The 12,577-nt window shown below is 39.6% G+C and overlaps 1 protein-coding gene across 21 annotated transcripts in view; it reads left to right on the forward strand.

The window, feature by feature from the left end:
- ptprsa (protein tyrosine phosphatase receptor type Sa) overlaps window positions 1–12,577 on the forward strand; it is a 241,274-nt gene that overhangs the window by 137,699 nt on the left and 90,998 nt on the right. For 11 of the 21 annotated variants that reach the window (XM_032526600.1, XM_032526609.1, XM_032526605.1 and 8 more), the window contains 2 exons: window positions 6,753–6,941; window positions 9,243–9,251. In XM_032526600.1, coding sequence (XP_032382491.1) covers window positions 6,753–6,941; window positions 9,243–9,251 — 198 coding nt within the window. The remainder of the gene's footprint in view (window positions 1–6,752; window positions 6,942–9,242; window positions 9,252–12,577) is intronic. The other 10 variants (XM_032526606.1, XM_032526608.1, XM_032526611.1 and 7 more) reach the window with 1 other exon arrangement.

A 12,577-nucleotide genomic window follows, 5' to 3' on the forward strand; every position in this document is an offset into this window, starting at 1 on the left:
CGGTTATACGTCGGTATCAAGGTTTACCAGTTTACCAGTAAACGCAACATTTTGTCCCAACAGCAGTTACCAATGCTAGTCGGTGCTAGTAGCGTCTGTTAGCTGTTGGCTCCTCTAGGACGCACCGGTGCTAATGTCCTCGTATCCGCTGCAATGCTGTTTATATGGATATGGTTTAATTTTGCGTTACATGACCCATTTCGTCTGTAAGTATGTGCCTGTGTTGAATCTCTCCTCTACTCTCTCCTCTTATTCCGCGCCCGGCCACACAGCGGCCGCCGGTCCACACTTCTGACATTTGTCCACAGTTTTAATTTTTTATTAACACAGCTGTATATTGTTAAGTATGAGGGGCAAACCTGTATTAGTACCAGTGTGTTTGCTGGTAACTCTGCTATCGCGGCTGCCACGGCGAAGAACACTGAAGAAGTTATTGAATGCAACTAACTTCAGTTGGTAGAGTAACAGCGTGAGACGAAGCTGCTTGACCTGGGCCAGAGATGTGACCCATTGCGAGAATATCATAGTTCATAAAAATGCAGCGCAGTGACGATACAGACGTTTTATACACATGACGTGTGTATCCGCCTTTCGAACCGTGCTGGACCCGTTCATAATGAGTCAGCCGTCTCTCTGTGAGTAGGTGTCCATCACACTCCCTCTCGCAGTTATAAATAGCCTATGTGACGATAAAATTTGTTTTGGTTAAAATCAACAAATAATCGTGAGAATAATTGCAATCAAAATTTTGATCAAAATAATCGTGATTATCATTTTGGCCATAATCGTGCAGCCCTAATCTGTTTCATAGATTATTTTCAATAGCTGGTGGCTTGTAGTTGCTTTACTTTACAGCACAACCAAGTGCAGACAAAAACAGAGTGAACTCTTTCACAATATAAAGCACAAGTGTGTGGTCTTGAACATACACTTAGTCAAGAAACTTTTACTTGGTTCTGGTTCGGTCTCTGGCTGGTAGTCAAGCTTATCAGGTTACTGAAATGATAACCATTAAGACTCAAAAATGGGAACCACATTTGAGAAGGACCCTTGTTGACTCAACTGTTATGGGGACAATATGGGGGAACTTTGATGCTGTATGCTGACCATTGACTGGGGCCTGAACCAAATTTACAAGCGCGCATGTATATCCAATCAAGTGAATATATTAAATGTAACATTTGCCAATACATACACACATAGACCATTCATGCACATGTGCATTCTAGAAAATAGACTTTCCAAAACACAGTTGTACCCCAGCTGTACTACAGAACCTGCCTCTTAATGCAGACATTCTTCTCTTTTTTTTGGTCTGCCTGATTGATGTGAAGAGATCTGGCTGTGTTGTAGGTGCAGAGCAAATTAAAGTGCATTGTCTAGATTTCCAGCAGCTGGTTGTGCCCATTAGTTAAACATCTGTGTGTGTGTGTGAAAGAGAGCAGACCATCGGTAGTCATCCTCCTCCAATATGTCATCCTATCTTTTTGTAGCTTCTAATCTTAACCTCTCTCTCTCTCTCTCTCTCTCTCTCTCTCTCTCTCTCTTACTCTTCCTCTTCCTTTCCCTTGCTCTCACCCCTTCTCTCCCCCAGCAGCCCCTCTGTGGTATTAATGCACAGACCTGCTTAAAGCCTGTGTCTCTATGCTGTGGCGCTGGGTAATCAGTTAACCTGATTACGCTGCTGATGAAATTAAATCATTTCAGTAAGTGAAAATAATAATATGAATAATGGGTGCGGGGGACGGTGGAGCACCCCAAGGCATTTGCTGCAGTCCTAGTCAGTAAGATTTTACCCGTCTTCCCCTCTCTCTCTCTCTCTCTTACTATAGCTCTCCCCTCTCTATGTAATAATTGATGGCTCAGAACCAGCACTTTTGAAGCCACTATGTCAGAGATTTGACATCAGATGAAAATGGTAAACATATGCACTATAATAATATAAAGATCCATTCACAGGATAATTTCCTGACCAAGGCTCAGGACTAACCCTGCCTAGGTTAGTGGTTCAGTTAAGCCATTGTGTTAGAACACTAACACAATGGCTAATTAAGTAAAGCATAATAGCAACATTGTGTTGGTCAGTGGGTAGAGAGCACTGAAACTGATAGGTGCCAAGGCTGTGTGCTCACTGAGTAGAGCCCACAGGTGGCCGTACTATTCATAGTGCTGTAAAGTACATTTTATTACGCAGTATTACATTGTATTTGCAAAAGGTGGTGAATACTTGCTAACTATGCTGCCATGTATGATAGTAGTAGGAGTTCAAAGGTTATACTTAAATTCCTCACCAGGACCAGTGATTCCTGAGTAAACTTATAATGTACGTATGTTGGAAGAAATGCCTACTAAATGACATATTTATTCACACACCCATTTTGTATAGAGCTGTAGAACTCTGGTACAGTTACGTATGACTATACCAGACTTAGATTTACTAAAAAGAGATGTTTTGTTTGGTAGCAGTGAATCACTGGAAATGGGATTAGTCAGGACAGTTAAATTAGACTAAAAGATAGATCTTTTAAGAGGGCCACACTTAGCATGAGAGAAAGCAGAAAGCAACAGCTGGCATGAATTCGCAGATTACCAGCTGGTCAGTGGCTAAGCTAACCAGAGGCTGATTAAAGGCTTTGCACCTGTCACTTGTGTAATGATATTAAATTGTGAACCAAAATGTGACAATTATGGATAATAATGACACTCAAATGGTACTCAAGCCAACTCAAAAACAAAACAAAGAGAAATACAAAAATCAAAATCTAGATAAGGTCAACTAGCCTGTATGAGGCTTAGCTTTGGTGTCATGCTGAGCAAGCCAGCTGTTGCATGGAGTGGACATATACTCTTGAAAGCCTACTCCAATTAACATATGCATTGAGTAAAGGTTGCACTCGTTGAAACTAAATCCTCCTAAATAGTCATCTTGTGATCATGTTCTGAAGTGGTCTCAGTGGTGTAATTGAAAAGCCTTCGCCATTGCTGCCTAAGTGCTATACATCACAGCAGTGATCAGGACCAAACTGTGCTACCAAAATGCAAACCATCAGCATTTGCCGACAATTAAACAAGCACAGACCAATTTGTGATTCAACGGGATGCATCAAAAAGGCTTTTGGGGCACTAAAAACAAGGTAGCTGGGGGAAATTAAGATTCTCTTTAAGCGCCCCCAAATTGTCTCTTGAAACAAATGTACCTGTGGAATAGTTAGATATATTTTTTTTTCTTTTGTAACCCAATTGGTGAAGCTTGTTTTGATATCATGTGATGATCATCAGAGAATGCTCAATAAGATAGTTAGTTAGTTGGTTAGTTTGTTAGATAGTTAGGTAGTTTGTTTTGTTGTTCATAGCTTAGCTTTAGCATTTACAATGTAATTACGGAAATTATATGTGAATGAATATGCTTGTCTGTGAGATTAACCAAAACTATTAAAAAGTGGTATGGTACTTTTAAGAAGTATTGGCACACTGCAGGGTGTAACTGCAGCACGTGTCTCATGCCTCTGTAGTAGGATGATTGTTGGCTTAAGTGACAAACGCTGCTCCCAGCAAAATAAACAGTGACTTTGTCATTCACCAATAGTGCACAAATGTCCATTCTATTTGGCCTGTGTAGATGTATCATCACTGAGAACCCCCACTGAACATAATAGAAATGAAATTGCTAAACCATTATGGGTGACTGTCCCTTTGGGAATTCTAGGATACTATCAGCCCATGTCATTGGGTGCCTTTTCACTTTCACAGTTAGGCTGGCTAACCCTGAAGTAACACTCCCTCGATGAGTGATCTTTTTATTTTTGCATGGTTGCCTTTATCAGCGTAGCCTGTAAGCTTCAGGGGGAAAGATGGTATCGGATTATATTCCTGGGGTAAGTAAGTAACCAGCAAACATGCCATTTATTCAGGAATGGCTGCCAGCGCTGTATCAGGTCAGAGCAGCTGTAACGATAGCATCATCTCTCCCTCCGCCATCCCTGCGTCTTGTTTACTTCTGTTTTGGTTGGTTGGTTTGTTCACCCACCTTTTTCTGCCCTCCCTTGCTCCTTCAGGCAGATTCCTTCTGTCAATTGCCTAATTTCATTAGTCTCCAGTTTTCAGCTTCATTACTGTAGTCCGTGCAGGCCCCTGTCTACTGTTTTCATACCAAGAAGATAGAGTTAATGTGTTGCAAAGCACAGATAGGCCTCGGCAACATCAAATACATTAGATGTTACACCCAAAAAGCAGGCCAGACCTAACCTTCACAGACAGAACTAGCTAGAGGGGTATGAGTGTGCAGCACCTTTTATGCCATCTTAAACATAGATCAATGATGACACACAGAACACAGAGTTTGTGAGAACATATTGCTCTGTCTTGTTCTGGAGTTTCTAAAGTGACGTGTAGGCTTGCTAGTGCTTTTCTAAGCTCCAGGGGAACTTGGTATAAAGAGATTATACAAGGGTGATCATTAATAATCAATGAAGAGGATACAGCATGGAGCCTAAACCAGTGTAACTGCTTGTACTCCTGTGAACCTAGCATTGAAATATTAATCTTGCTCTGTTGATGTCAGCCTAAGTAAGTAACCTGTCTGGAGTTAGTTTGGACATTGTTCCCCTGTATTTCATTTATTTTAGAAGATTCAATATTTGACAGTGTGAAAACCTATAAACTCACCACTCTCCATGCAAACCCTGTGCATAATGTTGCAGTGCAACAACACAACACAAAGGTGTTATCTTGTGGAGTATTCTTTTAAAAATTTAAAACCTTTTAGGGCTAATTCTTTATGTAAGCTGATACAATCAAAAAAATAAAATCATATTTCATATTTTGCAATCCTTCTAATATGAAATGCTTAACTGACGTGGCTTAAAATGAGAAATTGGTTGAAAATAGAAGATTTTGAAACTAGTATTTTATTAAATCCACCAAGACGTCATTGCTCACAGTTGTATTTGTGTAAGAGGTCAATATAATATTGAATAGGATTAAAGGCAGAAAGACCAACCTTGCTTTAATTTATTTAATTCTTAATTTTTCCAACCCTGCTTTTAGATTGTGCAACTCACAAACTGCAACTTAATTTAGTGTGTCCTAATTTCCCTTAATTTAACGTGTCCTGGGTGTCAACGACACCAACATGATGTCTGCAGAGTGGACATGAAGTTATTGGCTCTCCAGAAGAACAGTGACCTCTGCTGTGCCATTGGCCAGGAAGTTCAGTCAATCTTTTCTGCATTGCCAATAGGCCTTGGGCCACTGATGCATATTATAATACAGCTCAGGGTGCTTCCCCCTCGGTTCTCACCATCTAAGAATGAGTCACTGTTCTGGCTCCAGTCAGGGTAAATGTCAAGCAATTTGACCCATGGGACTAATTGCCCAAAGAGAGCGAAGAGTCTGCATAAGGAGAACAATGACCACAGAGCACACTACACTGGCATCTCTTAACAGTGAAATAATTGCTCAGTCATGCATGTCTATTAGCTGCATGCATACCACAATCTTTGTTGGCTAGTGTGATGGTTCTTGAATAAGGGCTGCAATAATGACAGTCAAAGAGGCTTCAATCTTACCCTTTAAACAAACCTGGCTTGTGCCTTTGATGGCAGAGTGAAATCCAACCAATTGGTATTCAGTCCTCTGCTATTTGTGCTTATAGTGTGTCTCAACCAAGTGTGTGTGTGTGTGTGGGGGTGGGGGGGGGCACTATGTAACCTCAAATTGGATCAGATTGTCATTTATTCCTCTGAACATGGGGAAACTAGAAAAAGAAATCACTCGGATTACCAGGCTTTCGGTCTGGTTTTACCTTTCACTCTGTTGTCTCACCCTCTGATCTTCTATTTGCATTTAAAGTCATGTATTGACTACTTGTTATACTGTGAATATGTGCAGAAAGTCAGTGTCTTCCTTAAAGGTATATTATTAAGACACATTCTTCTTAATGGATACGCTAGTTGATAGAGGGAATGCAGTCTGTGAGTGCTTGGCTACCTGATGGCTTCTTTAAAAATCGGAGAAAGAAGAAGTCAAAGAAAGCACAATGCTTGTTTTTCCTGGTCTTCATTCATAAATCTCTCTGATGCCTCAACGTAGCCTTTTGGGAGAGCCAGATTCTTAATACAATGCAATTTACATGTTAATTCAAGTCTTACTATCCATAATGTAAAATGTATCAATTTAATTTACATTTTTTACTATAGAGATTGTATGATTTGAAGATTTAAGTCAACATGGACACTATCACAATATATTAAAACATGAATTTATTCATGAAAGGTTATTTTAATTACACTTAAGTATCGTAATACAATATTAATGCAACCACTTACCTTCTAAAATTAATTTTGTACTCATATTTAACCTTTACTGATCCCTATTTTGTTTTCTATTACATTAATATAACATTTCAAATGCATTACAAAGGCAGGTAAAACATACACAATAAGTCTCTTATTGCTACAGAAGTCACATACTACACAGCTAGCAATAGTTTTAAAATTTCACTGAGTCAAGTCATACGTGTGGCAGCAAAAAATACAGTTCCAAAGATCTTCTTCTCAACAAGAATGAAGAAAATCACTGCAACACAATCATTTATTTTGTCCTATTTTTTTAGTTAAATCGCTATTGTATTCTAAATTAAATTGTATAAACAAAGATTACAACTAACTACTTTGAATGGGAACTTTTTTGAAGTAAGAAAAGCTGGCTAAGCTGGAGGATTTACACCTCTTCTTTTCCCATTCTTTTCACAGAGGATCTACTCCCACCAGGCTTCCCTAACATTGACATGGGCCCTCAACTCAAAGTGGTGGAGCGCACTCGAACAGCCACTATGCTCTGTGCCGCCAGTGGCAACCCTGACCCAGAAATCACCTGGTTCAAAGACTTCCTGCCCATTTACCCCAATGCAAGTAATGGGCGAATCAAACAGCTACGGTCAGGTAAGGAAAGCCCAAGAAAAATGTTGCTGTCTTTTTTTTCCTCTTACTAACTTAAGCACTTGTTTGATTTCACAGGGCATTTTGTGGCAATAATTAAGGCTGTTTATGTGCTTTGAAGCTGCTGTGGCGTCACCTCTGACCAGGTTGTCATAACCCTTGGTCATCATCCAAAAAATGTGTTCACAATACATTACATTTAAGAGTGCAACAATATTGAATAATGTCAAATGATTCACAGCAACTCAGAAGTGTGTCATTGTAGACAATTAGGGCAAGGTCCACATTCTACTGACACAGCTCTGTGGTGGATATGTTTTCTTGTTCCCATTGATTAAATCCCACTGAGAGTTCCAGTAAAGCAAATACTTATTATATTGCTAATTAAGTGCAGACCCTGGAGTTTCACTGGGCAATAAGGGGTATATATTTTAGATTGATAATTTGTCACCATTCGAAAAATCCAATGACTTCTATTTGATTTGTTGCTGCAACCGTAAATCAGTGTAGACACCACTGAAGGAAGAGTGTGTTGCCCCCAGTTGTGGTCCTCATGAGCTGTAAACTCAAAATAATCAATTTTTCATCTCATTACTTATGCCTTGCCATGTCTACAGCTCCTTAAGATGCTATTAATTGTAGTTGTTTTATATTTAACTTACCGGTGCACACTTTTTAGGCAAACATTTGACTTTTGAGATTTCAAAGCAAAACCTGCTATCAACATATCTGTGACAATTTGCTCTCGCTGAAATGATGTAAAACCTACTGAAAACTCTGTTTCTTGGTTCATAATGGCCCGAGGACCTCCTCTGGGAATGCTGGGTTGCCCTTACTGTAGGTGCTTTGGAGAAGGCTGTCAGCCAATACTTTTGACTTTAGTTTGAGGACAAAGAGCCTCAACAAGGGACTCTTTGAAAGAGAGCTCGAACGTAAACGTTTTCACCTCCATGCTCATCTTTTTTCACGTCCAGCCTTCTCCGAAAAACAATTTAGGCCTTGAACCTTAAAGGTACACTGTGGTGTTTTCTTTTGAACAAACTAAAGTTGTTTACATTCAGGGTTTTCCACCAAAATGTACTATGCGTATCCTTGAGGTCTAACACACATGTTGGTGCATTTGCTTGCTCTTGAAACAAAGCATTTTTTCTCTTTGCAATTTTTGCCGTTTAGCACTACTAGTGGTCCAAAACTCCACAGAGTACCCTTAACTGTTCAGATTCCCTGTACTTCCTGACATGTAACAGGCAAATATTCCTAATAAGGTTGTGAGGATATTACAGTTTTACCCTACTAATAATACTATTACCAATTATTAGTCTAATATTACGCCAAAGAATAGTGGAACATATTTTACATTCAGGGTTTTTGAGCAGTTACTAAACAATGGACAACTGAAATTATTGTATTTACTGTATCATTACGGTCATTAATTTAAACTTGCCACGCACAGTGTGTTAACAGTGGCATGATGTGTTTTCACAATAATGATTGTTATATCAAAGGTTGGCAGTTATGCAGCTGTATGTAGTCATTGTGGTACTGCAGTACTTGGGTATTATTGTACAAAATAGGATCATGCAACGCAGACAATATTTAAAATTGCTAAAATTGCATTGAAGCTTTACTATGTAGGATACAGATTGCAGATACATTTGGAAGCTGGTAAGCTAATTTCTTAAGTTGTATGTAATCACATCACGAAAGACCAGTTGCTCTAAAAATTGGGTTACCTGTCAACTTTGTAAATATGGCTTTGTGAGTTTAGAGCCTCTGTGAATGATGGTCAGATACATTCAGCTTCCTGTCTGTTGTTGAAGCTCTGTATCATCCGTCTTTATCTGTTTCATGATTTTGTCAACTGTCATTGTGTGTCCTGTCTAACTGAACAGAATGCTGTTTTGTTGTCTCTCTATATATATATATGTGTTTTTTGTCTGTATGTGTGTCTGAAACTCAGATGTGTCTCACATCGCAGAGTCTTCAACACTTTTCATTTGGTTGTGACCCATAACACAAGTTGAAAATAAAAAATAAACATTAAACCAACAAATACAACTGAAATATAAAACTAAATATTTGATATTTTACAAGTTACACCAAAAAGGGTTAATTTGATTTTTCACAAAAGAAATGCAACTTATTAGAACTTTAAATTGTAAATAGAATTTATGTTACACAAGACCCAACTAAACTGGAGTCCCTTTAATTCTTGCGTGGCAGTCACTTTAACCTCAGCCTAAAATGAACTATGTTGTTCTTCCCCTTTTTCTATTTACTTTCCTCTTGCATTGTCATTTTCAGAAACCTTTGGTAAGTGTCTTGCAAAGCCCAAAAAGCCCACCCACTCTCCTTGAAGCAGATGGCACATTTAAACTATTTTACAAAATGCATGCATTCCCTGCTCTCCCCTCACCCTTGTCCTCTTTTGCCTCTTGTTCCCTATGTTCTGTTTCTATTTATGCTCAACTTTTTCTTTTTTTGTCCACACTCCTAATGCTATTCTTCTAACTTTATCCTCTTTCACCCCCTACACTGGAACTTAAAAAGGCAAATCAAGCACAAGCAGCAGCATGAGTTGGGGAGGCGTTTAGGTATCACAGTCCACCAAGCAGTTTTTATTTATATGGAGAAGACTTGCTGAGCAAGTCTTTTGAGACAACACCCTGCTTCACATTAATGCTAATATGCATAGAAAGACTTGTACTGCCCAGTTCAACCATGTTTTCTGCAGTATTTAAGCACCTTTACTAGACTATTTAGGGTTAGTGCCATGTTCAAGGTTACCTTAAAGGTATTGTAGCTGTTGCCTTATGTACTTTTCCCCTGACAATTTTATCCAGATTTTACACTACCGATGCCTCCTGTCACGTCTAGATCTTTCTCTCTGCTGTGTTCCAAGACAGCAGGCTTTGAGAAAATAATTGGACTCTGCTTGAATCCAAGACAATTATTCCTGTGCAGTCATAGCCTACAGTATTTTTTTGTCTTCTTGGTGAAACGTATAACAAACACTTTCCTCCAGAAATACATTTGTTTTATGCTCAGGTGTAAACGATCAAACTTTAGTTTCACAATAACAGCCTTGCTGTTCAAAAATACCCTTGGAAAGTGCAGCAAGTACTGAGGGGGGCTGAAAGAATCTTGATTTCTTTCCAGGTGAAGGTCACTGCACGACCGCTGCCTGGGTTGGGTTGACTGTCTGGATTTGGTCAAATATTTTTTCAGGGGAGCATTTTCTTCTCTTGCCAATTTGGCCCGCATCCCCACTGCCTTACAAATCTCTACCACAGGCTCTATTGCCCATGCTACAGGGCAAGGACTCAAGTGATACATTTGGCCATATTTTGTATTCCTCCAGACTTTTTGAACTAATTGCAAAAATATGCCCAGCCAGTTTAAGCTGGGTATATTTTACTTACAGGTCAAACTATATGTGTGTGTAGGAGGGTAGAAAAGGAAATTACTTTCCCTTGTTTCAATACCAAGGCTCCTACAAGGTAGCTCTGGGGGCTTGTCTTTTTTCTGTAACCTTTTTGCTGGAAAGCTCATTCAGCAGCCAGGCAGGATTTATGCTCATGAGAAAAAGGCCTGCCTGCTAAAGCCCCCTAGGCTGCCATCTTATCATGTCCTCAGCACTTTGAGTAGCCATCTTGGGTCTCCAGGTTTTAGTACTTCAGTTTTCTTTTATTCAATCTTAAAATCATTTTCAAAAACCAAACAAAGGTAAAAGTTCTTGTGGCAGACTTTGTTTTCAGATTCTTCTATTGATCAAATTGCTGTTGACAATTTTTGAGGCTATCTGTTTTTGCTTTTGCTTTAGGCACACACTCAAGAACTAGCGTGTCCTCTCTCATAGATGATAGACTTCTGGTAGGAGATAGGGGAGCAAAAAGGGGATCATGGGAAGTGGGTTGGAAAATATGAGTTCAAAAAGATACAGTCTTCAGCTCCTGTAATTCAACACCTTTCTATTTGGACCTTCACTGATTCTGAAATGTGCATACTGATCTGACATATTCTCGCCTGAAATAAAAGACAACATTGTAATAATAATAATTTTGAATACTGTATATACATGAAGATAGAGCATCCCACTCTTGTTTGTGAGATGCATATTTGTATGTGCCAGACCATGCTGTGCTGGCGGGGCAGTGATATTTGTGTCAGGGTCCCCTGAGAAGCTCCTCTAGAGGTGTGGAGGGAGCCTGACATTTCTCCCCAAGTCCCTGTGGCTGCAGACCCCAGGCCCTTGTTGGCCTTGTCCGCCAGAACAGATTAACCAGAGGCCCGGAAAAATAGTGAGAGGATGGGGAAGAGTGCATATTCATAAAGATTAAGATCCTTTGTAATATAAACGTTTAAAATTATGACCTGACATTGAATTGCTCCCTTACATATACACAGATGTATGCACATTCCAATGTGAATAATGCTGAATTAAATTGCACTTAATCTAAAATGTGCAAGAAAATGCTCACATTTGTTGGCATCAAAGCTGCTCTGCAGGGAGTGGCTCAGATCTCTGCAGATGTGGTAACAACAGCCAGGTTTTCCCTGCAACCTGCTGTGACACCACCAGGATCCCAGACGGGTGTCTGTGTTTATGAGAAGGTGAGCCAGACGCCCTCTGGAGAGTGGTCAGACTTTGACACTCGGCCAATCACGCAACCCCATCCGCCTCACATACAGATGGACAACATCTCGGGCCAGATTGCCTTTGGACAAACGACATACTTCAATAATATTTTTTAATATATTCAGAGGGTTGTTTCACAAAACAGCTGGGGTGTTCTGTGCAGCAAATAATGCCACATTTGTTAATGCGAGGAGGTCAGCAGCCTGTTGAGGTATATTTAGGTCATCGTCACCCTAAGCTGATCAACTTCTGGCTGACCAAAGCTTAGAAGGGGAGCTTATGGCCATCAGGTGGCACGCCCATATAGTACAGGTGGATTTGACATTGTAATTAAATACAGGCTGCCGGACACTCCAGACCCAGCATGCCTGGTCAGGTCCTTGGCAAAATTTTATTTGTATTTCTTCATGCTGCTTTGTTTTTCAAATAGTTCCAGTGACCTAGGGCACTTCTTTCCTTTTCAGTTTCTATATTGTTATTTTGTGGAACCATTTTCTTTTACCAACCTCTATCTATTATCTCTCATCCTCCTAATGGCTTTCCTCTCTTTTTCTGTCCCTCTTTTCTCGCTCATTCCTTTATAATGTCCACATGTGATGGCCTTCTCCTTTACAAACCTGCTTTATTAACCTTATCCTAACCTTAACCTAACTTTGACCTTAACCTCACCTAACCTTTAACTAGTAACCCCTTAACCCCCAACTAAAATTTCACTACAGCTAAAGCAAAATAAACCAACAGCTTCTGCAGCCTCTAATCAAACTCTAACTCTATAACAATGTAACCTTCCCAGAGCCCTATTGTCCTTTGTCTTGTGATTATCTGTTATTATGTGGTCTCTAAAATCAATGCAGAAATAATTAAAATGTCACTGTTGTTTTGCCTGGTTTTTCAATGACTCATCTGTGAATATATCTGTGTCAAATATATGCATTTAGCATACTGTTTGTAGACAATGAAGGAAGCTTATCCTTTAGAGTGGGTTTACATACTACAAAAA

This window comes from Etheostoma spectabile, chromosome 9 (assembly GCF_008692095.1).
Source record: "Etheostoma spectabile isolate EspeVRDwgs_2016 chromosome 9, UIUC_Espe_1.0, whole genome shotgun sequence".
Lineage (NCBI taxonomy): Eukaryota > Metazoa > Chordata > Actinopteri > Perciformes > Percidae > Etheostoma > Etheostoma spectabile.